At 36.9% G+C, this 26,357-nt stretch overlaps 1 protein-coding gene across 3 annotated transcripts in view; it reads right to left on the bottom strand.

The window, feature by feature from the left end:
* PLCL2 (phospholipase C like 2) overlaps nucleotides 1-26,357 on the bottom strand; it is a 99,549-nt gene that overhangs the window by 38,578 nt on the left and 34,614 nt on the right. For all 3 annotated transcript variants that reach the window (XR_011698320.1, XM_071561046.1, XM_071561047.1), the window contains exon 3: nucleotides 2,970-5,456. Coding sequence is in view for 2 of the 3 variants with exons in the window: in XM_071561046.1 (XP_071417147.1) it covers nucleotides 2,970-5,456 (2,487 nt within the window). In the remaining variant the exon portion in view is untranslated. The remainder of the gene's footprint in view (nucleotides 1-2,969; nucleotides 5,457-26,357) is intronic.

The raw sequence follows: 26,357 nt of genomic DNA, 5'->3' as shown, positions 1-26,357 counted from the left end.
CAATTAAGCAAAGTGAAGTGGAAGGAATTCAGCACATTTGTAACTTTAAACATACCTGAACTACAGTCCAGACGTGCTGTGGATCTGCTGGCTCCCCTTTGGTGTGATGCACAAACCCAGCACTCCACTATCGATGTACTTCTATCATAGAACCACACTTAAGTGAATTTTTAAGGTACTTTCATATAAATACCAATTTTGTACCTTTCCCTAAGATTTATTAGTTATATTTTATATCCAGTATGGTAGAATATAAAGCCATGTTAAAACTTGAGGAAAATTTACAGTATTAGAAATACAATGTGACTGCAAGTAGCCATTGAAATTCCATGATGGGAATACTGTCAGCAATGTATTGAATTTAGGATTTTTATACCAAGTGGGAGCTGGTGATCTACGGCAGGTCTGGAATTTGTGTTCCTGTAGGAAAAAACCAAAAATATGGTATATTTAAGTTTCAAATGTGCTCAGTGTTCCTTTGTTTCATGTCATACCCGAGCAGGGTATCTGACACAGACTTTGACTTTAATCCAAACCACTTTTCATCTTGCTGGCATGGTAATTACCCATTTGTGGACATGTCTTCTAGAAAGACATTAATGCAAACTGGAACCAAATGCGAAATATTTTGCTGTCCCCTTATGAGACAAAATACCAAAGGTCATTTCAAAATACGCATATATGCAAAATTATGTGAACACTAAATTGGATCCACCACAGTAATTTACAGTGTACTTTAAGTAAATGTTTAGTAGCATCTACTACATGTCCAGGAAACAGAAACTGCTTTTATTAACTGGACTACACCTTAATGACACATTAATTACATAGTTGAAAATACAGACATTGGAAAGTTCATTCAAACATTTTTGTTTGAGAAAAGTATTATGAGTAAACCATTACAAACAACAGTTTTACAGAGAGGTTAATGAGGACCAGGGAAGGTGTACATTCACTAATGGCAGGCAGGACAAGACTATCATATACTACTACAACAACCCTTGCCTTTGGAGTTCTCTATATCCAGAGACTATTCCTTATACTGTTAAGCAATTTAAACATGCAACATCACATTCTGTCACTCATGTTATACTTTTAGCAGTGATTAATATGTAACAACAAGCTATGACATCAACTTTTGTCACAGAAACGTAGGAACAAAAAATGCTATTTGCATACAAGATTTAGAGCAACTATTAAACACTTTCTTTTTTTCTTTTCTTTCATCTTATATTAAAAAACCCAAACCAATCAACTTTGCCCTTTATAATACAGCTTGTGGCAATATTACTTCTGTGTCATAAAAATCATCACAGTTCATAACACAAAATTTCAGTAGTATAGAAATTAAACAAATCTCACATTCCCTGACATAACCTGATACTTATTTTGAGTGGTTGATTTACTTTTATTAGCTTTAAAACTTGTAGTTATGCAGAGTTTAAATTGTGCATATTATATAATCTGTTAAAGTCCCTAAAAAGCAACATTCCCTTGTGTTTAAAATATATTCTTGATAGCATTTTGAGAGATGATGTTAAATTTAGTTGATACCCCATCTTTCAAACTGACAGAATAAAAAACATAGAATACCTTTTCATATCTCACATGCAAATAAATCACACTACAGAGCCTGTTTTCAATTATATCATTATACTGTGCTTCCTGCAGAATGCACATTAAAGAGTTTAGAGTAGCTACACAAACTGCATGTTTTCACTGCTTCCTCAACTCAGCTCTTCCTTGAAAATTGTTTTAAAATACAATATCCTTTATATGACAGAATTCTAGCCTTCAATAGGTTAACTATAGACAAAGTTCACTTTATATGCAGCCTGTAACACGAAACATTTGAGTTAAAATATCACCCCCTTATTTTTTAATTATCTTTTAGTATAGCAATTTTATATACCAAGTGGAATGCGAGACCTTCATAACGAAGTACTAATTTCTTCTTTCACATGAGAAAAAAATAGTTTTAAAATTGTATTACTGTTAAAGTCTCTTTAATATAAGATTATTCATGAAGAAAATTTATCTACACTGATATGCCTCTAAAATCCAGAATTAAGACTCAGACATTTCCTTTAACCAGCTTCCCCTTAACACTACCAAAGAGCAGGAGGGTTTAACAATTTAACCATTAATATTTATTATTCTTAGTTTTATTGATCATTGCTAGTATTCCACCAGAAGTTCATAAAAAAGCTTTATTAAATGGAACGCACTTTACAACTCAACTTTAATCTATTTCTAAAGGGGTTATTTACCTGGATTCTTTATTGGAATCTCCAAATAATGGATTTTTTGAAGTGGACCTCTGGGTTTGCACAAAACCAAGCACCTCAGCCTGTACTTTTTCCTGAAATTTAATGTGTTTACCATACATGACCTTTAAGGCAATTTCTTCTAGAAGATGCCTTCTAATATTGTAGTGCTAATTCCATTTCTAACATGTTATTACTAAGGAAGAATCATGGAAAGCAAACTGGTCTTTCTGAAACCACTATCTTCTCTTTGGGAATAAATTAAAAACATGGGTGACAATACGCTAAATATACTTGGACATACGAGAAGGTCTCTAATAAGTAGTAAAGTCACCATTTTCTATCTGCTGTATTTTCCTCCTGCATTGTTACTTAATTTTTAAAAACTAAAATATTGGCATACTTTCTTCTAGTGTATTTCTAATATTCCTTCAAAGACATAGGACGAATCAACATCACTGATCTGATTTCTAACACTGGAGTCATATTTCCAGTTCACATTCAACAAAATACACATGTGTATTCACAGATACATCGGCAGACAGTTTACCTAAAAGGCTGCTTTGGCATAATCCAGTTTTAAACCTGTTCAGAATTAGACTCAAATAGCATAACTTACAAGACTATTAAAAGCATATATTCTACATGTATCATAACACAAAGATACACATAAAAACCAATAAATTCATCATAAAACTGTACCTGCATATTTTCTCTCAAATCCGTAGCATCCCGAATAGGTTGGAGGGCATTCTTGAACACTTCATCTATTGTTTTAATCCATAATGTTCTCATAGAAGCATATTCCCTTGATTTCTTGCCCTTCCTCACAGAGAGGCCCCGTTTATGAGGTTTCCCACCACCCCTTCTATTAGTAATGGCCACATGCACAAACAAGGAAGCATGTGCTAAAATTTCACCAGTTAAAGACTGCAGAGGAACGTGCCGATAACCAGTCTGTAGACACTCAAAGGGAATAGTGTATTGCCCGATAAACTCGTCCCCAATGTAATCATCATCCAGTACTACAAAACGCACCATAGCTAGTTCTGGCAAATTTATTTGAAATTCAAAACTTTCATCAAAAATTGGATTATCTCCATTCTGATGCATAGTTTTTGTCCTTTGCTCTGCACAGTCAGCAGGGATTCCATGTATTTCAACATAGACATAAGGATCCACAACATCACCTTTGGCACCTGATCCTTTGGGTTTAGGGAAGTTTTGCCCACTAATGATTTTAATATGAAGCAGCTGAGGTGAAACTCCAGGCACTGTGTCTTTTGTATTTGCGCTAAAGAAGGATACTTCTTCTCTCATGATGGCAGGACGAAGGACATAGCCACAGTTTCCATTTTGTCGAAACCAACCAATGTTGAGGTCCATCATTAAGCCAGGTGTTTGAAAGTTCATTGCTACTATCTGACAACCACATTTCCAAAAGTCCTGGGGATTCATATTACTAGAGTCAATCCTCATAGGACTGGGGAAAACCCTTGCAAGAAAACGTTTGTTATAATTTACAAAGTCTCCTGGGTTTTCATTGGCATATTTGCTAGCAAGCACTTCATTAAAAGAACACACTTCCCAGTACTTCTGGAGCTGAAATGAAACTTGAAACTCTTTGAACTGAACCGACTTACATATGCTTACTAACTCAGAGAGATCTTTGCAGAGCTGAAATCGTTTTCCAGTCATTGAGTTTTGCTGTTCTACCCCCTCTTTTGCCACTCTTTGTGACATTTCTGCTCCTTCATCTTCATCTGTAACATCTCCCTCTAGTCCAGAACAATTAGCAGAAAGCTTCTTTGCTTTAATTAGAATTTTCCCTTTAAGTGATTCCGGTGATGGAAGATAAGACTCTTCAATGTTTGGAGACTGTGTATGTAGTTTGTCCCCCAAAATTTTCTTCATGTGTTGTACCATCACTTTCTGCTGCTTAATAGAACAATGATTTTCTAAACACAAAATAAGAGGGTATTCTGAAGCAAAAAAAGCATACTTGTTAATAATGTCAATTACACTACGGAAGACAATCTGTGATGTCATTGTATGCCCTGTGTAAATCACTGGCTCGTTATCCGGACCATCCCATACATCCAATTCTACACTTCGACAACCCATTTTTAGAGCACGAATGTAACCTGTGATGTCAGAAGGCCCTCGAAACTGATCCTCGATCAAGTATGTATTATGAGATGAATTTATAAAATAATGAGACAAGGGTTGTTTCATATCTTGACAAACTTTTTTATGCTCTGGATCAAATATGTGGCAGTCTGGGGAAGTAAGGTAATTTGTAAAGCCATCTATAGAAAGACAACCCTTTTCCTGGCCCTCTTTGGCTGGCTCGTATTTCTGAATAATTTCAAGACTTATTTCTTCTGTGACCTGTGCCATACCCTGTTCTGCTTCTAAAAACATCATGAGGTCCTTGGTATCTAGAAATTCTTTATTGCTTGAAAACTGAACTAAGAGAAAATAGATTTCAGGTCTGGTACAAAGCTCATGAAAAACTTCAACAAACTCTTCTTTTGTTACTTCAGTACCAGTTTTTTCCCTGGATCTATGTAACTCCTTGAATTTTAGTTCAATTTTGTTAGTTTTTAAACCAGGATTTAAGTCTTTTATAAACTGTACAGCATTACATAGGGGTATATGTCCCAAATTATCTACATCTGATTCACTGAACATTTGTGAAAGCCATGAAGTCCGCATGTTATCTTGATTGCTTCCTATTATGTCTAGAGTATGCTTTCCATAGGAAATCAGGTATCTTAAGCCAGTAACCCAAATATTTGCAACATCTGCTGAGTTAGCAACAAGATCTAGTGACTCATAGTTTTCTCCATATATAATTGAAAATGCACAGTCTTCTGATATCTGGTCATAAATTCCATTGCTGCGAAAAATATCCGTATTTTTTCCTGTTCTTACTTCTTTGATTGATTTAATATCAATCTTTGCTTTTTCAGAGTCCTTTTTTGAAGGTTCCCAGCGTAGAGACTGCATGTCCGCATCCAAAAGAAAGTATCGGTGATACACCCTGGAGTTGGATCGAATCTTTCTGAGCTCAGAGCCTTCCACCATTGCATTTATACAGTCGCTTGCACTGCTGATCTTCTTCTCTGTGGGCATGCTGCTAAACGACACAGTCTTCTTCCGTTCTCGCTTTTGTTTCGTACCATCCTAGTAAACATGAGGGGGGAGGGAAACAAAACATGTATCAGTATGGTTTTGCTCAACATTGAAACAGGTTTCAACATAGAGCTGAAAGTTCATAAAGTAGTTCAATGAGGCCTGTGCAATGACCAGGAGGATGGACATGCTTACTGGAATTATCATAATGAAAATACTAATGATAGCTTAATTTTTGTTCTTGCTTAAATAAGTGATCTTCCAGAATATTTTTTAATCTTTTTTGTGAACACAAAATTTTTAAAAGCCAATATTGAATGCTAATGAAATAATAATGTTGCATTAGAGCGTATACGTAGATGCATTTTATTTTATGTGTAATATCCTACTTACACAGATAACAAGTTCTACAAAGAAGTAGGAAGTAAGCTTTCCTCTGAGTCCTTAGAGAGTCCTACAGATGATTGCTGAACTTGTCAGAACAGAATACAATGTTTCAATACCATTCAATGCTGACAGCGTACATTAAAATAAAATTCATGTATAAAATCCATAGGACATGGTCCTAACTACTTAAAATCTGGAAGACATGATCCTCTTCTAAGCATACAAGACATCAACAGCATTGATTATATGCAGCTTCCGTCACCACTGCACCCATCCATGCTCTTCCCACAGACTGCACGCAGCACTCACACATGTATCCCACCCCTATACCAGGAAAATATCCATGATGCTGCACTGAAACACAAGGGACTGGACTGGAGCAGATGTAATTCAGTACAAAGTCTGACTCGGGTGGGAACTTCTGAGAGGATTAAAGTTTTACTGTTTCCAAAGAATCTGCATATCATTAGAAAGAAATTGAATGGAAGACCTAGTCAGAAAGGGAAGCAAAAGTGATTTACCTTTGGTCTTAAAGCTATAACACAGAGGTCTTACTTTACAAGTCAAAGTTTGGGCATATATAGATAAGTAAGTTTAAAAAAAAAGTTATTTAGCTACCTCTATTTGCTGTCTGAATTAATTCAAACACGTGCAAATAAATCAGTAACACATGACTTAAGTACAATCAATTTCACAAGAGCTTAATTTAAGAAACCTGTGTGCTTTCATTATTTGCATTTCCTGAGACTGAAAAATGCTGCGGGATTTTTTTTTCTTGTCTTGATGAGCTAACTTTTAGTCTGAAACAATACTTTCATTAAATTATCTTTTTACATTAGATACCTTAATTAGAGTACAGCTCAAAAATTACTTTGCCAGCTTTATAAAAAAAAGAATGTTGATACTCCCTCAAACAGTTTTCCATTTGAAGTGTGTTCCAGTGCAAATCAGCATTGCTTATATGGCAGAAAGGAAAGTGAAAGAAAACCTTTAACAATTGCTACGCTGAACAGATGTTCAAATAAAACCCATGCATTACAAAATGCATTTCCAGTTCAAGGCATATGTGCTGTAGGTTTTAATTTCATTAAATTAAAAATGCAGAATCCTGGTTTTGTAATTTAATTTATAAGCATCTGAAAAGGCTTACATTGAAAACAATGATTAGTAAAGCGAGCAGACTTAATAGTTGCTGTTCTGTGTTTGAGAAGATTAATTAACCATACAATTCTTGTACCTTTAACAAAGCAAAATTTGCTTTATACAAGTTCTCAAGAGACCAGTAAAAGCAAATAATGCTGCAGAGGACTGTTTTATTTCTAACTGCAGATCAAACACCTGCAATGGATACTGCATAGGGTTGACTCTCAGCATCTCATTACATGTAGTTTGGGCATAAGGACTGTTTTAAAATAAAAGCAAATTTCCTTTAAAAAAAATTAAATGTGATTTTTTTCACAGAGGTTTTTGTTCCATTTTAAGCCTAGCTTCTTGTCTGGCTACCTATCTACATCTCATACCCAGAAAAAGTGGCAAGGAACAATCCCACAGAAATGAGTAATGATGTTCCTGTCAAGTATTTCAGGGTTAGGAATGAAGCATTTTGAAACTCCTTAACACTCCAGATTTCTCAGTCACAGACCTGGGAGGGGAATAAATTTCTCAGACTGTTCAGTCAGAGACAGCTGACAGATAATCTCCTGACACCAGATCCATCAAAGCCTGGAAAGTATTACCTTGCTTTACCATGATCAGAAGGAAAGTCTATGCCTTTCTGTATGATCAGGACTGTATCTGATTCAAGACACCGAACTGCAAAGGAAAAATAAAGTCTTCCATTTCTTGATGCCACCTGATGTAAACAGGTCCATCTCAAGTCAACCTCATTCTCAGCTCTAGTTACCAAAAGACTGAACTGGAATTTATACATGTGGATCAGAGGAGTAATTCAGTCTACCATCTGCAAGATTATTTGGCTTGCCTGCCAGACTAATTTGAAGCAAGTCCACCAGTATTCTGCATTTCTGCAGGGTAAAGCAGTCTAGCCTCTCAGCTTGTTTATATAAAGCCTGCACAACAGTATAAATGACCATAAAGATATTCTGAGTTCCAGAACACCCTTCTGAAGTTTTCACTTGTTCAGAGATCAATGACCCTGAGCAACCAGATTGCCTGTACAAGTGCCCATCCTGATGGAGACATGGCAGTCATTATCAATCTGAATAAACAGAATAACTTAAAGGATATTCTACCAGGCACCGGTGAGAATTTTCACCTGTCAAAAGAAACAGAGAAGGAACTCTCACTCATAAGCTGAGAATGCAGTTGCATAGAGCACACACAAACTGTGAAACAGGTTTGCAAGCCTCAGCAATACAGTCTGGCATGGAGAAGGAGACATATATTCTGTTACATGATATGGAAGATTTCACCCTGAAAGTGGGGTGGCATCCATGAACTGGTTCAGGTCTCTCCTGGTCTTAGGTCTGCCTTGAATCAAAAAGACTGGCACATTAGAAAACTGCTACACATCTGAATGAACACAGAAGTGACTTCTTGGCATTCTTGAGATTTACAGTGTTCTTGCTGTTCAAGAAGTTCGAAGAGATGTTGACTCCATGGTGCACATGCATAATTCTGTCCATTTCTGTGCTGAAACAACTTTCAGTCATCCTAGGATCTCACACAATGAACACGTTGTCAATCTTCAAAAAACATGTACTGTCGTTATAACAGGACTTCTGCCAAAAGACTGTGCTTCAGAAGACACTAATCACTGAAACCAGAATAATAACCTCACCAATACATTTCCTAACACTATGTGTGCCACAACCAAGGTCACCTGTAAGAAGTTTTGAGGAACAAACCAGATCCCAGATAAAACCATTTTGAAACATTGCTTATAACCTCTACAAGCAACTATACAGAGTTTAGTTTATCCAGGAGCTGCTGGCAACAGAAAGAAAAGCATCTAGTAGTTTAAAAAACAGAAATAATCCCAGCTGTCATTTGTGGCACTTCAGAGACAGAGATAGTTGGAGAAAAAGGATTAAAAGCACAAACAGGGAAGAGTATCTCCACAGTAACTTTTTTTATCTCTCTCAAGGTGTCGACAAAGAAATAGTCGTATGACTAAGATAACACTATCTACAAAACAGAATTCTGGAGACAACATAGAATCTTGAATCAAACAGAGAGATGCACATAATTCCTGATCTGCAAAGCTTTTAATCTATGCAACTTCATTATAAAATTGCTTAAAAAGGAGTTCAAATAACCACTGGTACTGACAGGGACAGCAGTGGAGTTCAAACAGCAATTTGATAACCTAATAGATCAAGATGACAGAGGAAACAATGACTAGTGTAAGGTCTATAAACATCTACTAAAGGAAAGGGAGCAAAGAGTGAACTTATGACCTGTGAATCATGCCCCAGAAGCAGTACTTGAAAAAAAAACCCATTCAAACATGGTGTTACCAAGATGTTTAGGCACTACTTGGTCCAGTGGAATTTAGAACACCTACATCTCAAGGCAAAGGCTTGTCAAGTAAGTGTGGGGCTGCAACCTGAGCACAGAGCAGGACAGAAAAACCCTTGCCCTCACTGATGCAAAGTCTGAAGATGGGTGTCTGCAATCCTGCCTCTCTCTCCATGAAAAGCAGCCTCCAGCAGCTTTGATTCAAGAGTTTTGCTGACTAGGACTGGAAGGTCAATGCCTCTATCTGCATTTAGCCCAATAAAGTACTGCTTTTGAGACAGAGGACTTTAAAAAGAATAGACAATGGTAACAAGGGGAAGTGGCACAATGACAGATTTTTAGAGTACTCCCCTGGCAACTGGGAAGTGAAAGTCCCTGATGTCACTGCTACACAAACACTTCACTTGGTGACCCTGAATGCAGAATGTACAAATAGCCCATGTAGCAAGGACCTGAACACTGAATTTTACCTTTGCAGAGGAATAACCCACCTCCCCAGGCGCCAGGGCCTACTGCAACTTGTTTATGTTCTAACCATAAAAAACTTCCATTTCTTTTTTATATACCAGAGGTTCATGTAAGCATGGAAGGCAGATCCATCCTAGTCTTGAGAGCATGTGGCTTAGCATTTGAAAATCCCCAGGCAGAGTGACTAGATCCCAATCACTCCATGAGCAGGGGAGTGCTCTGCCAACCAAACAACGACATAAGAAACAGGGCACAATATACCCACCTCCTCCCAACTGCAGCACCTCACTGCAGGCCTTTGGATTGCCAATGGCTGAGCTGTGAGAACCTGTGAGAAAACTCACACACCTTGATGGCACACAGTCTACAGAGCCACAGTCCCAAGAATGCCTACTTAATTCATCCGGAACAGGCTTAGAAACAAGATGCATGTAAGCCATTCAGGCTAGGAAAGATAGCAATGTCCATACAAGTGTGTGGAAACAAGACTGCAAGAAGTACAGTGTTGCAACAGCTTTTAAATAAATCAAATTTTTCTGCATTTAAGTTCTGAATTAAGTGACATGTGTGTGAATCTGAGGGCCAGTGTTGCGCCAGTACTCTGAACATTACCGAGTAGGTGAGAACACAGGCTATGCCTAAGTTTGGTTAATTTTTTTTTTAAATTATACAATTATTTCACGTCACATAGTCTAAAAGCTGTTTTAGATGTAATTTAATGTACATCTGTAGCCAACAGTTGCAGTATAATTCACTGCTTTATGATAATAACAGGCAGCCTAATGATCTTCATGATGAACACAGAGTGAACCACTCTTCTGACATTATGTAACTCATTGATGACTTGCTGTTATAGTGGATGTGATATTTAAGTAGCCAATCTGAGTACAAAAACTGCCCATCTTCATCAAATACAATTCAGCAGCAATTGCAAAATCACCTGGCTTAACAATATGATGTATAACAAGCCTATTTCAGGAAGTAGTTAGTTCAAAAACAAAAACTGAAACTTTATTTAAGATTCCTAAGCATTTTTCTTCAGATTCCTGTACAACAAAAAACTTGAATTTTACACATTTTCTTCATACCTAAGAAAGCATTCAGGTGTGTCCATGTATAGTTAAGACTAATCAAAGGGAAAAAAACCCACAGATGCTTAAAGTCAGTAGTTTGAAATATTCAATTTCCAAATGCGTTTTGTTAAAAATATTATAACCCCAGTAAATTGTTCTTTTCCAAGGCTTACCTTGTGCTTTTAGAGATATAAAATGAAGGCATAGATCAGCAAAGTACTTACAAATGCAACATAAATATTGTATTATCTTTAGGTTTATAAATATTTTCATCCCAAAAATATTTAGGGTTTTCTTTGAAAAAAATACTTCTAACTGAAACAGCAATAATAAACAGGACCACTTATTTTTGCAAACACACACAAAAAAACTCATGTATAGTTTACCAATGTAAAGCTGCCAACTCGCTCAGGAACATAACATGGAGCATTTGAAAGAGGCTAATCAAGTTTTCATGTGAAAGTCAGTAGAAAAAATGAAGGGAAATAAAAGGTAACTCAAATCAGCAACATTTCATCTTTGTTACACAAAATATAGCACTGATTTCAAAAGTTATATGCAGTTAAAGGTAGACAGAGTCTTCTTTGGAAGAGGGTGGGAGAAAAATGGAAGAAAGGGGAGTGAAAGAAGAAAGAAGGTGGTGCAGGAGAGGCATTTCACCATTAGGCACCATGTCTCCAAAGGCAGGAGCTCTGTGTCCTCAATGCACCCTCTCTCAGCCTAATTCTCCTGAAATCAACAACTCAGAAGAAGAATCTGCTGACAGCCACCACTCAGCCTCATTCCTCCAGCCAAGCATCTACATCCTTCCTAGTCAATACCTTTTAATTTGCCATTACTAGATGATCCTTACTAACACAGTGACCCAGATTCACTAAAAGGCATGTAACTTTGCAATGCTTTAACACAGCTGTCCAAAGCTTCCAGAGCATGTGAAAGCCAAAACAAGAAAAAATTCTCCAAGTAATTAGCAGTTCAGCTGACAAGATCCCAAACACTGCAGAAGTGGCACATGTTAAATCACAGTGTGTACAATAGTTTCTGAATGGAGCTGTTTAACTGTACACAGCACCAAGCAGTTTAAGACAAAGCAGAGTCCTCTATTGAAATAACAACCATTTGGGGGGAGACAAAACATCAGCTATTTGAAAAGCACAGGGACTCCCACTTGTCGTGAATCACTGTATTTGTGCTCAGCATTTAAATATGTCTCCAAGCTGGTATTCATGACATATCTGTTGCTTTCAGAAATCTTTTAAGACAAATGTATTTTTCCAATGCGTAGTGGGTTGATCCCAGCCAGACCCAGTTACACAATGTTATAAATACCAGTGAGAAGGAAAGAAAAATATGAAGATTAGTCGTACAAATAACAATTCTCCCCCCACCCTTTTTTTTTAATAAAGGAATTCTGTGATTAAAGAAATATGGATACAGGAACAAGTCTTGGCTCAATCTTCAAACAAAAATGACCTATATTATTTCAGATGAGCAAATTGTGTGGTTCATGACACAATTAAACTAATTCCCTCTTCAAAACATTAATTTTCTGTCCTGTCTCTTCATCCTCCTGCCCCAGCTGCATCTCCCTTCTCCCCACTCCAGCTCCTCTCGCCCTCATTAGCACCTGTCTGAACACAATAAATGAATTAACCTCACTACCTCAGGAAACAAAAAAATCTATTTTATTCCAAATTGGTTTTCTGTAAGTTTAGTGAGGTGAAACAGCTTGCCATGTGATCAGCTGAGTATCAGAGCTGGTTCAAAATAATCCCTAGAATCAGGGAACTGCTTACAAATGTGAGGAAAGAACAGAATCATTCACTTTTATCAAGAAATTAATTCAACTAAAATGAATGCAGTTGAAACTGTTCTGTTGAAATCAGATGCTGCATGACCTGACAAGAGAGCTTTATGTGATTAGGTTTAGTGGTGGACTTCACAGTGCTGGGTTAATAGCTGGACTTGACAACCTTAAAGATCTTTTCCAAAATAAACAATTCTGTTAGGAAAAACAAAATCTCCCATCTTGCTCCATCTCACAGAATGTGCATCAACAATTTCATAAACATTATAAATATTACAGCAAGACATTGGTAACTGCCAATCATAAAATAACAGAATTAGCATTCTCACGGTTTTGGCCTCATTTGCTTATGCGTCATTTCCAGCAAAATAATACACCAGAAAATTTAAGATTCTGTGATGTGAGAGAATCACTTCCATATTACCCATTAGAAAGGGCAGTGAGGAATGGTAACCTGTGTTGGCCTTGCTGCTTTCATAGCAGGCAATTTAACTCAAAGACTGTGACTGCAGTGGGCAAGGAAATAACAGCATATAGTTTTGCAAATAAAGTATAGACTCGGGTTTTCTTTGAAAAATGTCTTACAGGAGAGTTTATTTAGTCATTTGATCAGTTTACCAAGAGTAAAGAAACCATTATTTACTATTTTTTGTATATTGGTGTCTTCACAGAATCACCAAATATGCCAAGTTCGAAGGGACCCATAAACTCCCAACCCAAGAGTCACACCATGTGCCCAAGAGTATCATCCAAACACTTCTTGAACTCTGTGAGGCTTGGTGCTGTGACCACTTCCTGGGGAGCCTGTTCCAGTGCCCAACCACCCTCTAGGGGAAGAACCCGTTTCTAATATCCAACTTAAACCTCCCCTGAACACAACTGCAGCCCATTCCCTCGGATCCTGTCACTGGTCACAACAAAGAAGAGATCAGTGCCTGCCCCTCCTCTTCCCCTCAAAGGAACCTGGTCTAGTGGAAGGTGTCCCTGCCTATGGCAGAGGCACTGGAACTAGATGATCCTTAAGCTCCCTTCCAATACTCACTATTCAAGGATTCTATAATTTTATAATATAATTATATTATACTATATAATACATTATATTATATAGCATATTGATATATATCTGAATATTAAAATCCAGTAGCAAAAATGAAATTCAAATACCACTGAGGTATTCTTTCATATACAAGTACATCTGCATATTTACGAAACTAAAATAAAATGGCATTTGCTTTCAGGGGTTAACATACAATACAGATGAGCAGGGGAAAGGGGGAAAAACGTCTGATGTCGAAAGAAAACAAGTAAGAAGCATTTAAGGAAACTACCCAGACTGCTGTGAGCACTGAGAGAGCCAAAGCTTGAGTTATGCTTGGCATGAACATCTCAGTTCTTAGTCTTACTGAGTCACTTACAGTTCAGGCTTCTGCGAAGCATTTCCAATGGAGCAAAAGACGTATCTTGTTTTCAAAAACTCAATAAAAGCAATACATGTATATCTCAGATCAAAACAACCAATATTTTAACCAAATTCATATAAATTAACTGTTTATGAAAACTAGCAGTTACTATGTTCTGTTTAGTCTTACACTGGGAAAACTGCATTGACAGAAAGCTGTTAAAAATTCTTTGATGGCACGAAAAGAGTTTTAGCTCTAGATAAGTAAGTATAAAGTATTTCAGACTGTTAATTTCTCATGTACTATGAAATTATATCTAAACTACGACAAACAGGCCAATTTAACTGTTACAGAGAAACTTGTGTTAATTATAACCATTTGGGTTTTTAGGCACCAATTATCATATTCAAGCTAAAAGCATATGTACCTATAACTGATGATGACAAAGCTGCATATGAAGGTACTGAAGGATCTGAACATGCAAATTGGCTCAGCAGGTTTCAGTATAGCTCAAGACTGAAGGCAGCTCTGAGTCTCCATTGCGATCCCTAAAACCAGCAAGATGCTCTTCCTGCATACATGCACATCTATTCAAACTCTCAGCATTTTCATTTTCAGTTCTTCAACAATGTTTTAAATACCCAAACGTTATAGCTGAGATGCACTTTCAATGAGCATTTTAATCAAGACCTATCAACAAGATTTAATATGCAGAATATCACAGTAATCTGTCGGAAGTTGAGTATCAGATTTTTTTCTAGTATTCATAGCTGCATGTCAATTCTCCTGGTAGAAAGCACAGCAATTTTCCATTTCTTGTTTCAGTCATAAACAACACTTTGACTGAATTGGCAAAATAAGTAACACAGCTGTCAGGCTTTAAAGCAAAAATACAGCATGTGGGTGACTTTGAAATAGAACAGAATAGCTGTAATTTCAGCTATTTTGTAATTTCAGATGCAGGTCTGCAGACAGCTGCTTCACCTCTCCAGCTTCACAGAGGAAAGAAGCCAACGACATGACCAGCAAGAGGTGAGAGTGAGCACTGGCTCAAGCACTCCTACCCCATCCCACTCCTGTTGGTAAAGCCCTCCCAGCACCTTTTCCAGAATTTCTCATAGACCTAAGTGTTGGTTTTGCTTTGTTCTGGTTGGTTGGTTTTTTACCAACTTTCCTACCCAGCAGGCCCAGACACTATCCTATCTGACTCACAACAAACCAGGACAAACTACCTGACAAAAACAAGCTTGTAGACCCTGCATCATAGGATGTCATCACAGGTTTGTACTCCATGAAGTTACATGTATTTAAATACTAAAAGAAGCAATAACATGGAAAAGGACACCTCACTCCATGCAGATTCATATTTTTCAATGCTGCAAATACAGCCAACAAATGAAAATAACTGGGTTTGTTATGAATGCCTAGTTTAGCCAGAAAGCAGGAAAGTATGATGACTCATATACTGTGAGAAATAGTCTACATGATATTCCCTGAACTGTCAACAACTCTTGCTCACAAAAAATAAACAGCAGATTGACCATGGATGTGTTAAATAATTTAAAGGACTGCCTTTTTTCATACATCCTTACAGGTCATTCCATCCAACCTCTCAGCACAAGGTTACTAATAAATCACACATTTTCAGTTTCACTGATGTGGCAAAATATGCACCTCCACCTGTACTGTCAGTTTGTGTACTTTGTCCAAATTTCAATCCAAGTGTCATCAGCTCACTTGGAAAGTTCCTGATGTCTTTTTGTGTTCTTTCCAGTCGCTGAGTGTTTTCCAGGGAACAACATGGAAGTAAAACTATAGCCTAAACATTATTTTATCCAAATCAAATATTCAGGCTTAAGAGTAATAAAATGTAAAACTTATTTTCATTCCAAAAACTGTCATCAGCTCTGCCCTGCAGCTTTCTCTTTGCCAACTGATTTGCTTCATTCCAGTGATTGATGAATGGTGTCTTCAGATTTGCTTCTTGACTAAGTAATTGGATGAACAAATTTCACAAGATAACTTTAAATAAAGAGATGGAACTTCACAAGCTGAATTGTTCTCCTTTTGTGGTTTGAGTTAAGTTCCTTTTTGTCAGTTAGGAGAGTGACTATTATCAGTACTAACTCTTCAATGCCATGAAGAGTTCATGTACATAATTCAGTATTAAATCAAGTAAAGTTGGAACTTTACAAACTTCCTACTTGCTAAACAAATATAATCCTGCAAATTCTTCTCTGAGTAGCTACTCCAGCCTCATTACTTAGATGGCAATGATAATTAAACACTGATAATTAGCTGTTGAATTTTAAGGAGAACAATTCTTATCAATTAGATAAAAGTACTTTTTAGGTTATCACTGCTCAGCAACCACACAAGCAGAGAAGACGTCAGTACCCAAATATCTTTGCTAACCATATAAGGCTGCCTCTGACTTGTTTGCCTTGTTGATTTTGAGATGTATGTAATTTACAGTTGTCAAAAAATCATAGAAAATTTTCATTCTGAATGCTACATCAATGCCCTTCTCCCTCTTAACTCTGTTCTTTAATTATTCATAACAGTTACAAGCACTTAGAAAAGAACAGTGAACTATAAATATTTAATACAAGACACCTGTAACAGAAAGACGTGAGAGAGACTACAAAAATCAAATAGTAAAAAGTATTTGTTTATCCTAAGCAAAATACAAAGCAAGGCATACGATCTTTATGTGAGTGTTCACAGCTTTGACAATCCAAACCTATTAAGTCATAAGTCTGCATCAGTAACTATGCTTTACCGAATAATTACAACTAAGCAAATAAAAATTATCAGGTATATCCGTTTTCACCAGATTTTTAGTATTTTAAAGGGGTCTGGTTTGACACAAGTCTACCTTGTAAAGAATGCTGAGTAAGCATCACTACAGAACATTACAGTTTGAAGATGTTAAATGATGCAAGAGTTAAGAGCAAATACAGTGAAGACAATTCCCTTCTACAACAGCAGAATCTTAGCAAGTAGTTGCTAAGAAATTCTCAATATAGATTAGCACTATAGCATTTGGGGTGGTAAGAAAGTATGCAAGAATTAAATATTGTAAAAAAAGGGGTTACAACCCTTCTAGATGTGGAGGGTGGCCACAGATACAGTGTGCACTCAAACTTCCATATAATATGGCAGGCAAAAATAATCCTACTTTTAATTTTCAGAGCTCACTGTATTTTACACTTGGGCAATAATGAAAACATGGTAATATCGTAATTGTGTTTTGTGGAGAAAAAGATAATTAAAAATAACAGACACAACACTAAGGCATACATGGGAAATATCATTAATCTTTATTAAAATAGTCATTTACCATACCTTAATACATGATATCCAGCTTTCTAAATATATTACATATCACAAATACTCAAACAGTCAGAGGCAGAGCATAAAAATTAACTCACATGACACTCAAAACTAAAACCAATCACAGAAGCAAAACAATTTTATCATCTGTTTTCTTCAAATTGAAATACTGGCTGCTGACTCTGAAACCAAACACCTTCACTGACTCTGCCCACAGTAAAATGTGCTATGCCTGTCCTTTGCAATCAGGTCAGTGTCCCACCATAAAGGCCCATCTGCCTAAACCCATAGGAGAAAATGTACATGCCTGGAGTGGCCGAAAAAAGCCTGAAGAAAAATTGAGATAATACCTAGAAACTATAGTAGTTTTCCTTATCTAAACCCTACAGCCACCCACCATGACAACATACAGTGATTAAATGACTTCAAGGGGAGAAGTTTTGCTCTTGTTCAATATAGTAGAGAGACAGAAACTTAAACTGTTCCATCAGAAGTCAACCCCTTCACTCTTTCAGCTTCCTGCGTTCAACTGCTTACTCTCTATATTGTTATAATTACTGATTTCACAAAACCTGCCAAACACATTTGATTATTTCAATAGTTCATATTTTATTGTTTTTAAATTATTTGAACATTCATCTTCAACATGGAAACCTTTGTGCAAAAAATGGCCTTTTTCTTTTCCTAACACTGTTAATCAGAACAGAAAATATATCACAGGAGTCACTTTTGTACATCGAGCATGCAGACAGCATGATCGAGATGTGGAGGTGGAGAGTATATTTAGATTGTACTTGAAGATTTGCCTGTACAGTGGACTCACAGTAATGTAAAGAAAATCCCAGCTGTAAATGACACCAGTGGACCAGAAAAGTACTAGAATGGACACACTTATATTTGCAAATGTGTCTTTTGGTTGCTCAGCTTATTCCTCCTAGTAGTGGGATTACACCGGAAAGAAGCCTCCTGTTAGGATCTGTGTGGTCCCTAAAAATAGAGCTGGCCCTCATGCCACCTGTACCAATATATCTACTCAAAAGCAGACAAGCATTCGGTATTAATACGTACACTTGAACCCTAAAAGAAAGGCAAGCACTCAAAAGCCATAATGAAATTTGTGTATTAAACAACTGTCAGAATAGTTTAACTCTTACAGAGACTAAAATACTACCTCTTCAATTTCTTACAAAGCCAAGAGATTATTAGGTTTAAAGAAAAAAGGGAAAGCATTGACATTAAAATTCAAAACTCCTGCTTTTAAAAAAAATTTTCTTTAAAAATAGATTGTACATAAAACATTTTAAAAACACATCTTTAACTAACTTTACCTAGATTTCTACAGAATTTTGTAAACTCATGATGCCCTATAGGATTCAACAGAACTAAAGTTTGAAATGACAGAGGAGCCAAAGGGAAGCATAAGAACTGAGAGGAGGCAGATGTGTCATTAGCAGAATGCTGCTTTAGAAGATGTACACTTCTGTACTAAGAAAGAATAGAAAGAATACATCTAAAGGAAAATAATGTGCTGAATTAATTTGATGCAATAGCTAATTGAAAAGTTAACAAAAATATTAAATATTTGAAGATTGTGTTCTGCATATTTGCACATTTGAACAGCAAATTCATTATTTATTATCCAGTCTGAATCCTGAACTAAAAATAGTCACATTATAATAGAAAATGGTATAAATCAACAAATACTCTGAGGTACAAAGTTAATTGAACAGACCAAAAGTATTCTGGCAATATTAACAGAACTTTCTATTCATATCTGTAGCAACTTGTTGCTGGCCAATTTTTCCCTCTTACTGGATTTTAACTGTCAGTATAGTTCAGTAGGAAAGAACAAACTATAAGTGGTAAAACTATTTCACTGATCCTTGGTAACTTCACATTTGATACATGTTGAATCCATAGTTCAGTAACGCTTTGTGCTGCAACTCTGTTTCAGTCCTTTAACAAAGCGTAAATTAGCTATTTGAACTTGCAGAAATAGGAAAGTAACTTTTCAAGAGAAAGTGCACACATTTTACAAATTTGGAAAAACAACTACAATTTGGTCCCAGCCTATTGCACCAGATTATTTATTTTAGCATTTTTTAAGAGCAGTTGCACACATTCCATCATGAAGGATAAATTTTGGCTTCAGTAATTTACTGTAAATACCTTTCATTTAAATATTCATCATAATTCTGCTGCCCCCATTCAACAGAATATTATTTCCAGAACATTAAGGAACTCAAGAACTCAACCTTCAAATATCTCTGTTAAATGATCTGCTCTTAAATACAGTAGAAATATATAGAAACAATTTATATAGAAACTTTTCCCTATCATAGTATTTGCACACTTCTCACAATGGCATTTAGTCACAATAAAAACTATTTCTTAGAACATTTATGAGAAGAAAGGAAATTATGGCAGAGTAACCTTCATAATGATAAAAGTGACTGAGATTCAAGCAGGCTGTTTCCAGGGCTACCAATGAACTATGTTTTAGATGGTCTCCTAAGAAAATAATCCTAGGGATCACATCATCTATCTCTTACGCATTCTTTCTCCTAACATTAAAACTTACTCTTTGACTTCAAATAAATCTGATAAAAGAAGAGATCTAAAGATGACAAGGCTTTCCAAAACTAGGAAGTTGGGAAGAAAAGAAGAGTCAATACAATTCAGATTGCCAAAAAAGCAGACATCAAGAGTTAACATGTCCTTCCATCCCTAAGTAGACCTCCTTCCACCCCCAAGAAGAGGCAATCTTACTGGAGTTCATGTCATTAACCTTGTGGCAGGCACAGTTGCCTCCAACACAGAGCAAAGATCCTGCTCCTTTCCACAATGTCTTGCCTCCCAGAGGGGACTAAAATCTTAGCCCAAAGAACAGCTTTTTACATTATTTTTTTTCATTCTAGCTTCACTGAAGTGAAGCAGATATACAATGCTGAGATCTAAACACCTGAACTCTTTACTGCCTTTCGCTAAAATTTCCTCAGCAGACATTATGGCATGGCCAAGAACTCCCAAGGGCTCGATAAGAAAAACAAAAGCTTGTTGTTTAACATTATCAGTCAAACCCTGCTCCAAGAAGGGCAGGTGCAGAGTAGCTGACTCTTCAAAGACTACGCTCTCTGCTACTATACAGAGTAAGATTTCTTATCTCCTCTAGGCAAGACACCACAGAGAGGCTTATCTCATCAGAGCATGACCTGCTGTCTTCCAAAAGAAGTTCCTGGCAAATTTGAAAGAGAACTGGAAAGGTTTCAGAACAAATCTTAATCTGTGTCAAAATCCCTAAATGGTATTTCTTTCAATGGAAGAAATTCACATATTGCCTGAAGTGCTTAAAACCAGCACTGTACTTACTATTCACCTTTTTTTTCTACCAAGATAGCTGTAAACTGCATCTGAACAAAAACCAGCCTTCCTATTGGCCTTAGCAGGTACTGACAAGTGGTGGATACACACAAGAAAGTCACAAAACTTCCTTTCATGAACAGGCTTTTGTCTGTATTAGAACACCTGAATGAAACCATAAGAATAAAGTTATCTTCAGATTACCCTAATCTCAAACAATTTTCTTAGGGGAGATCAGAGCTTTGCAAGAGGTTAACTGGAGCATTCTTCTGTAGGCATTGGTACTGAGGGGCAACAGGCTTTGAGCTAAAATAATACCAAAAGCTTGATGCATGTCAGATTTTGTCTGGATTTGTTTTGGCCTGTCTGAAGCTTTGGTTCAGCCTATCTAATTGTGACAGCAATGATCTAATGACCAGGTGATTATTACCTGCTTCAGTTTAGATTTGGTAAAGTCTGCAATGTAACACTATACATTTTTATGGTTGAAGGACAGTAGTAAGGAAGAGATTACCTGTGTAGAATAAACAGGCTGTGACTCCATAATAAAAACACAATATAGAGCACAGAGCTGGAAAGATGGCAGGGGCTTTGAAAAGGCATGAACAGAATGATACTGACACTGAAAGGCTTTAACTGTCCATGATTGTTAGCCAAAGGAATGCAACCATGGAAAGTGGGTAAGAACAGTTTTAAAACATAAAAAGAACAAATATGAATATATGTAGAAAACTTGAAACAATAAGGTAAGTGCAAGACATCAGGCATGTTAAAAAACACATTCAAACCATCCCAAGAAGAACACAAGGTAAAAAGGGGGGAAAAACCACAAACACCACCATCCTATTTGTCCTGACAAAGAACACCTTGCTGACAGGACAACTCAAATAGCTACAGGACAGTAGGAAAAAGAAAAGTTAACAGATTAGTGACACATGTACTATTGATAATTTTTATCACAAGTTAGAACGATTTGTATGTTAATTGCTTGTTCTGCTTCTAAGGGTAGTGTGGTGCTCAATGAAATAAACTGAATGAAAATCATTATGCAGAGGGTTCATATTGGCTGCAACCTGTGTTACAACCCAGCCCAACTTTACCAGGTGTACATGTTAATTTCAGGCTCCAAGAGATTTCCCTCACACGAACCCTTGTAAAGCCATTGGTTCTTTGGAACCTCAAGTTAACATCAGGAGAATAACTACACATTTTTCTCGAAGATATTTCTTTTAATTTGGTGACAATATAGGCATTTTGGCAAAAAGGGTTTTACAAAGATAACGTGCAATTTCACAAAAGCATTACAACAGATTACCAGGACTAGCAAGTATTGCTATAGTGAGGAACTTTAGTTACACACAGCAGACACAAACTCCAAGCCACTTAAAGTGAGATACCCAACACTTACAGAAAATAAGTATTGAAGTTACCCCCAAGAGGAAGAAAAGAATAAGGGAAGAGAGATTAAGAGAAGAAAAGAGTAAAGAGATAAAAAGAGGGAAGAAAAAACATGGTTACCACTTAGAAGGTCACATGTTACCAGCTTCAAGGAGACTAAGCTAGGGCCCCCAGTAGAGATTTCGCGTTGCCTCCTTATCTGCTCTGGTCACTGTGGCCACTCCTCCCATGTGGGACCTTTGGTTCACTGACCACTCACTATCCCCTTAGCCAGGGTGAGGGTTGTGACCCCCACAAGGTGGTTCTGACCCAGTAATCACTGATCTGGTGTCTAACAACCTATTATAATTTCAGTATAATTTAGCAGTTGCTTGTGTTCTTAACAAAGTGACAGTGCTGGTCATAGTTTCTTTATCCATTGTTAGGAATTCCTATTTAACGACTTTTTACACTAAAAATTATCAGCCTCAAAGATAAGGCAGCTCCATAAGACTTAAAAAACTCTTTAAAATGTCAAGTACAGTATAGAGAGTAGGGGATGGAAAGACAGCCCCTTCCCATTACATTAGTTCTTATGTGGAAAATTGCTTCTCTCTAGCCTATCAATTACAGCAACTGGCAATGGATGTATTAGTTTGACTAACAAATAGTGTTAGAAATTGCTTTATCGTAATATTTATGCAGCTGACGCAAGAGCTTTGTTTATAGTTTATCTTTATAAGACATCAAGATTCATAATGCATTTTATTGTAACAAAACCACTTACAGAGATACATACATTAATCCTAGAATTATAGCATTACATTTAGGTTGGAAAGGACTTTTCAGACCACCAAGTCAATTGCAAAACTAACACTGTCAAGTTCGCTGCTAAACCATGTGCTACGTTTACATATCTTTTAAACAACTCCAGCAATGGTGACTCTATCATTTCCCCAGGAAGACCATTCCAATGCTTGAAATTTTCCTAGTATCCAATCTAAACCTCCTCTAGGACAACCTGAGGCTACTTGCTCTCACCATGTCACTTGGTACTTGGGAGAAAAGATCACCTGCCATCTCACTACAACCTCCTACCAGGTAGTTGCAGAGAGGAATAAAGTCTCTCTTGAGCCTCCTCCGGGCTAAACAACCACAGCTCCCTGAGCCGCTCCTCACAGGACTTGTGCTCCTGACCCTTCACCAGCTTTCCTGCAGTGAGCGGCCAGTGCCGAGTACAGAGGGACAATCACTACCCAGGTCCTGCTGGCCACACTATGGCTGACACAAGCCAGGATGTGACTGGCCCTCTCGGCCAGCTGGTCACACTGCTGGCTCAGGATCAGTCAGCTGTCAATCCAAACCCCCAGGTCCTTTCCTGTCAGGCAGGTTTCCAGCTACTCTGGCCCAAGTCTGCAGCAGTGCACTGTGTTGTTGTGACCTAAGTATGGGAAACACCACTTGGCGTTGTTGCAACTCATACAATTGGCCTCAGCCCATCAATCCAGCCTGTCCAGATCCCTCTGCAGAGCCCTTCTACCCTCCAGCAGATCAAGACTCCCACACAACTTGGTGTCATCTGTAAAGTGACTGAGGGTGGGTGCACTCAATCCCCTCATCCAGGTCATTGATAAAGATATTAAACAGAACTGGGCCCAGTCCTGAGCCTTGGGGAACACCACTAGTGACAGAGTGCCAGCTGGACATAAGTCCATTCACCACCACCCTTCAGGTCTGGCCAATGATCAGCTAATGCACATCTTTCTGTGTTCTGTAAATTAAAGGGAAGAGCATACAGCCTACTCACTGGTTAATATAAGCAGAGCCAAAAAATCCTTCATAACAATACTACACATACCAGTTTACCTATTAGCTTGTTAATGCTGATTATAAACATTCTGAAAAACCTCATAAGAACATCTTCTATGCTGTTCAAGATTTATGACTCACAGTCTGTTTTTTGCTGAGTTTCTCATTAATGTCTAAGTGATATATGAAATGTTAGACACTTTACTATTGTAACAATACTTGATAACTCTGGATGTCTATAAATTAGGCAAGATTAGAATACACTAAAAACATTTTAAAATTCAAAAATACTATGAATGGTGTTATTACATAGACACAGCATTTCTAGAACAGCTATTGAATTTTGGAGCTCACCTTTCAGCTGCTTCCACTATGCCTTTTTCAAGTGATCCAGTTTCTTGAATCCTAGCAAAAATCAGTCACCTTTTAAGAAAGTTCTGGAAGTCAGGAATCCCTAAATGAACAGTCCAACATCCTCATCACTTGCTATGCTAAACTTTAGGCAAATCTTACAGGACTGTAATCCTTTTTTAGTTCCTAACTAATTAATAGTTGGTAAAGTAACACCATACCAACAATATTATATTATATTTCAAGACATATCCAAAAATTTTCTCCATCTAGCTGCTCACCACACTTTGTGTGACTGTAGGATTACACCTACAGAAAGATGATTCTAATTTTGCTCACATATGCCAGATTGAACAAATGTTATGCAGAGAAAATAGATACATTTTATAGATGTATGCAAGTATATTGTTCACTGATTCAAGACACTGGCAGCTAAAAAGAAATGTTTACACAGGCAACCTTCCTAAAATTCTATGTTTTATGGTAATAGGATTGCAATTCTGCTTGAGATTGAAAGTAAATTACTGTATCCCAAACCAGAAGTCAGGTATAAACATTACTTTATAAATACCAAGTCTGCCACACACATCATTTTGTTGCGGACACAACTGAACAACATACACGTTAGCAATACAAGACTCCTCAGGAAAAACTGACAGACTTCTCACAGCTCAGGATCCGTCAGTGTGTGAAGTCGTAACAATGACTAACTGGATGGCAGTGAGTGATCATGGTGAGACTGCACACACAGCCATCGGCTGGTTCCAGAAACAAACTGAACAGCTGAACCTGAAGGCTAAACAACAGCAATTTTTTGGATGCTTCTCATCCCAAGACTTAAGCCAGTTTCAGGAAAATGTTCCAAATCCAGACTGCAACTCTGCCTCACTGTGTGAGATTCACTTGTTTTAACTACAAAGGCAGTCCAAAGTCTGAGGGACAGGCTTGCTTGCTGTCTTCAGATGAAGAATTATAAAGAATATGAAGAATATAAAGATAAGACTAAGATACAGGAATATGAAAGACAAGGAGCTTGATTGTGTATTTTTTACCTCACAGTCAGATCCTTAATACATAGCAACAGAGATGAGTAGTATTTCTGTACAGGTTTATTTTTATGTTGCCACAGCAGGTCAGTGTTTATAGAATCAGTGACTTTCTGAAGCTTGTTTGATACAGTCACCTGGTACTCTTTTTTCTTTCTTTAAAAACAGTATTTAGATAAACTACTTCTACTAGATAATAGACAGTAATAGACAAATTGCTATTAGAAACTAGTTTAAAGAATATCACTTTGGTTCCCTTTGAAAAATAAATATGCATTTCCTTCAGGAATGGACCACTCCCACTTTACTACAAAAGCTTATCAATTGTATATGCTGTTACACCTTTTGATATTTTAATATATTGTTGTTCAAGTCTTTTATTCATCATTCAATAACTGCCAGTGGTGTACACATTTGTGATTTTCTTATTTTACTGTCAAGATTTAAGTATAGATTTAGAAGTCCGATTTTGTCTTACATGGAACAAACTGGACTGTTTTTTACAATTTCTAATTATAGCTGGTTATGAAAATCCACAAAACAAAAGCAAAAGCATTTCAGAAACTGAGATAACTATGACAGAACGGGCATTCTATGACATAGGCAATACTACACACTTTCCAACTAAAAGCTAGGAGTAATACAGCTCACTCTTCCTCTGAACTGCACAAACAAATGCAAGGTGTCAACACTACACAGTCACTTCCTGCTCAGGTTCACAAGGAAGAGAGAGAGAGTGAGAGACAGTGAACAAATGCTTAAAACGAAGAGAATTATTCTTTAAAATGAAGAGAACTTGTATTTACCAAAATGCTGCTAAAGTATCAAACATTCAACTGATAACACTAATCCAGATGGATTTTCCATATGGGGAAAAACAACCTTTATTAATTAATTTCATCATTTATTGTTTACATATTTATAATTAATTTTATTAATTAATTCAACCACTATATAATCTACTTGAATACTGCAGAATTAGACATGAAGAAACTTGTTCAGTTGAACATCCCACCATTCCATAACTGGTTTCTACTGAAGCTTTTATAAAAGAACCA

The sequence above is a fragment of the Pithys albifrons genome, chromosome 7 (genome assembly GCF_047495875.1).
Source record: "Pithys albifrons albifrons isolate INPA30051 chromosome 7, PitAlb_v1, whole genome shotgun sequence".
NCBI lineage: Eukaryota > Metazoa > Chordata > Aves > Passeriformes > Thamnophilidae > Pithys > Pithys albifrons.
Note: the sequence above shows the minus strand (reverse complement) of the source record. Positions and strands in the feature narration are given on the sequence as shown.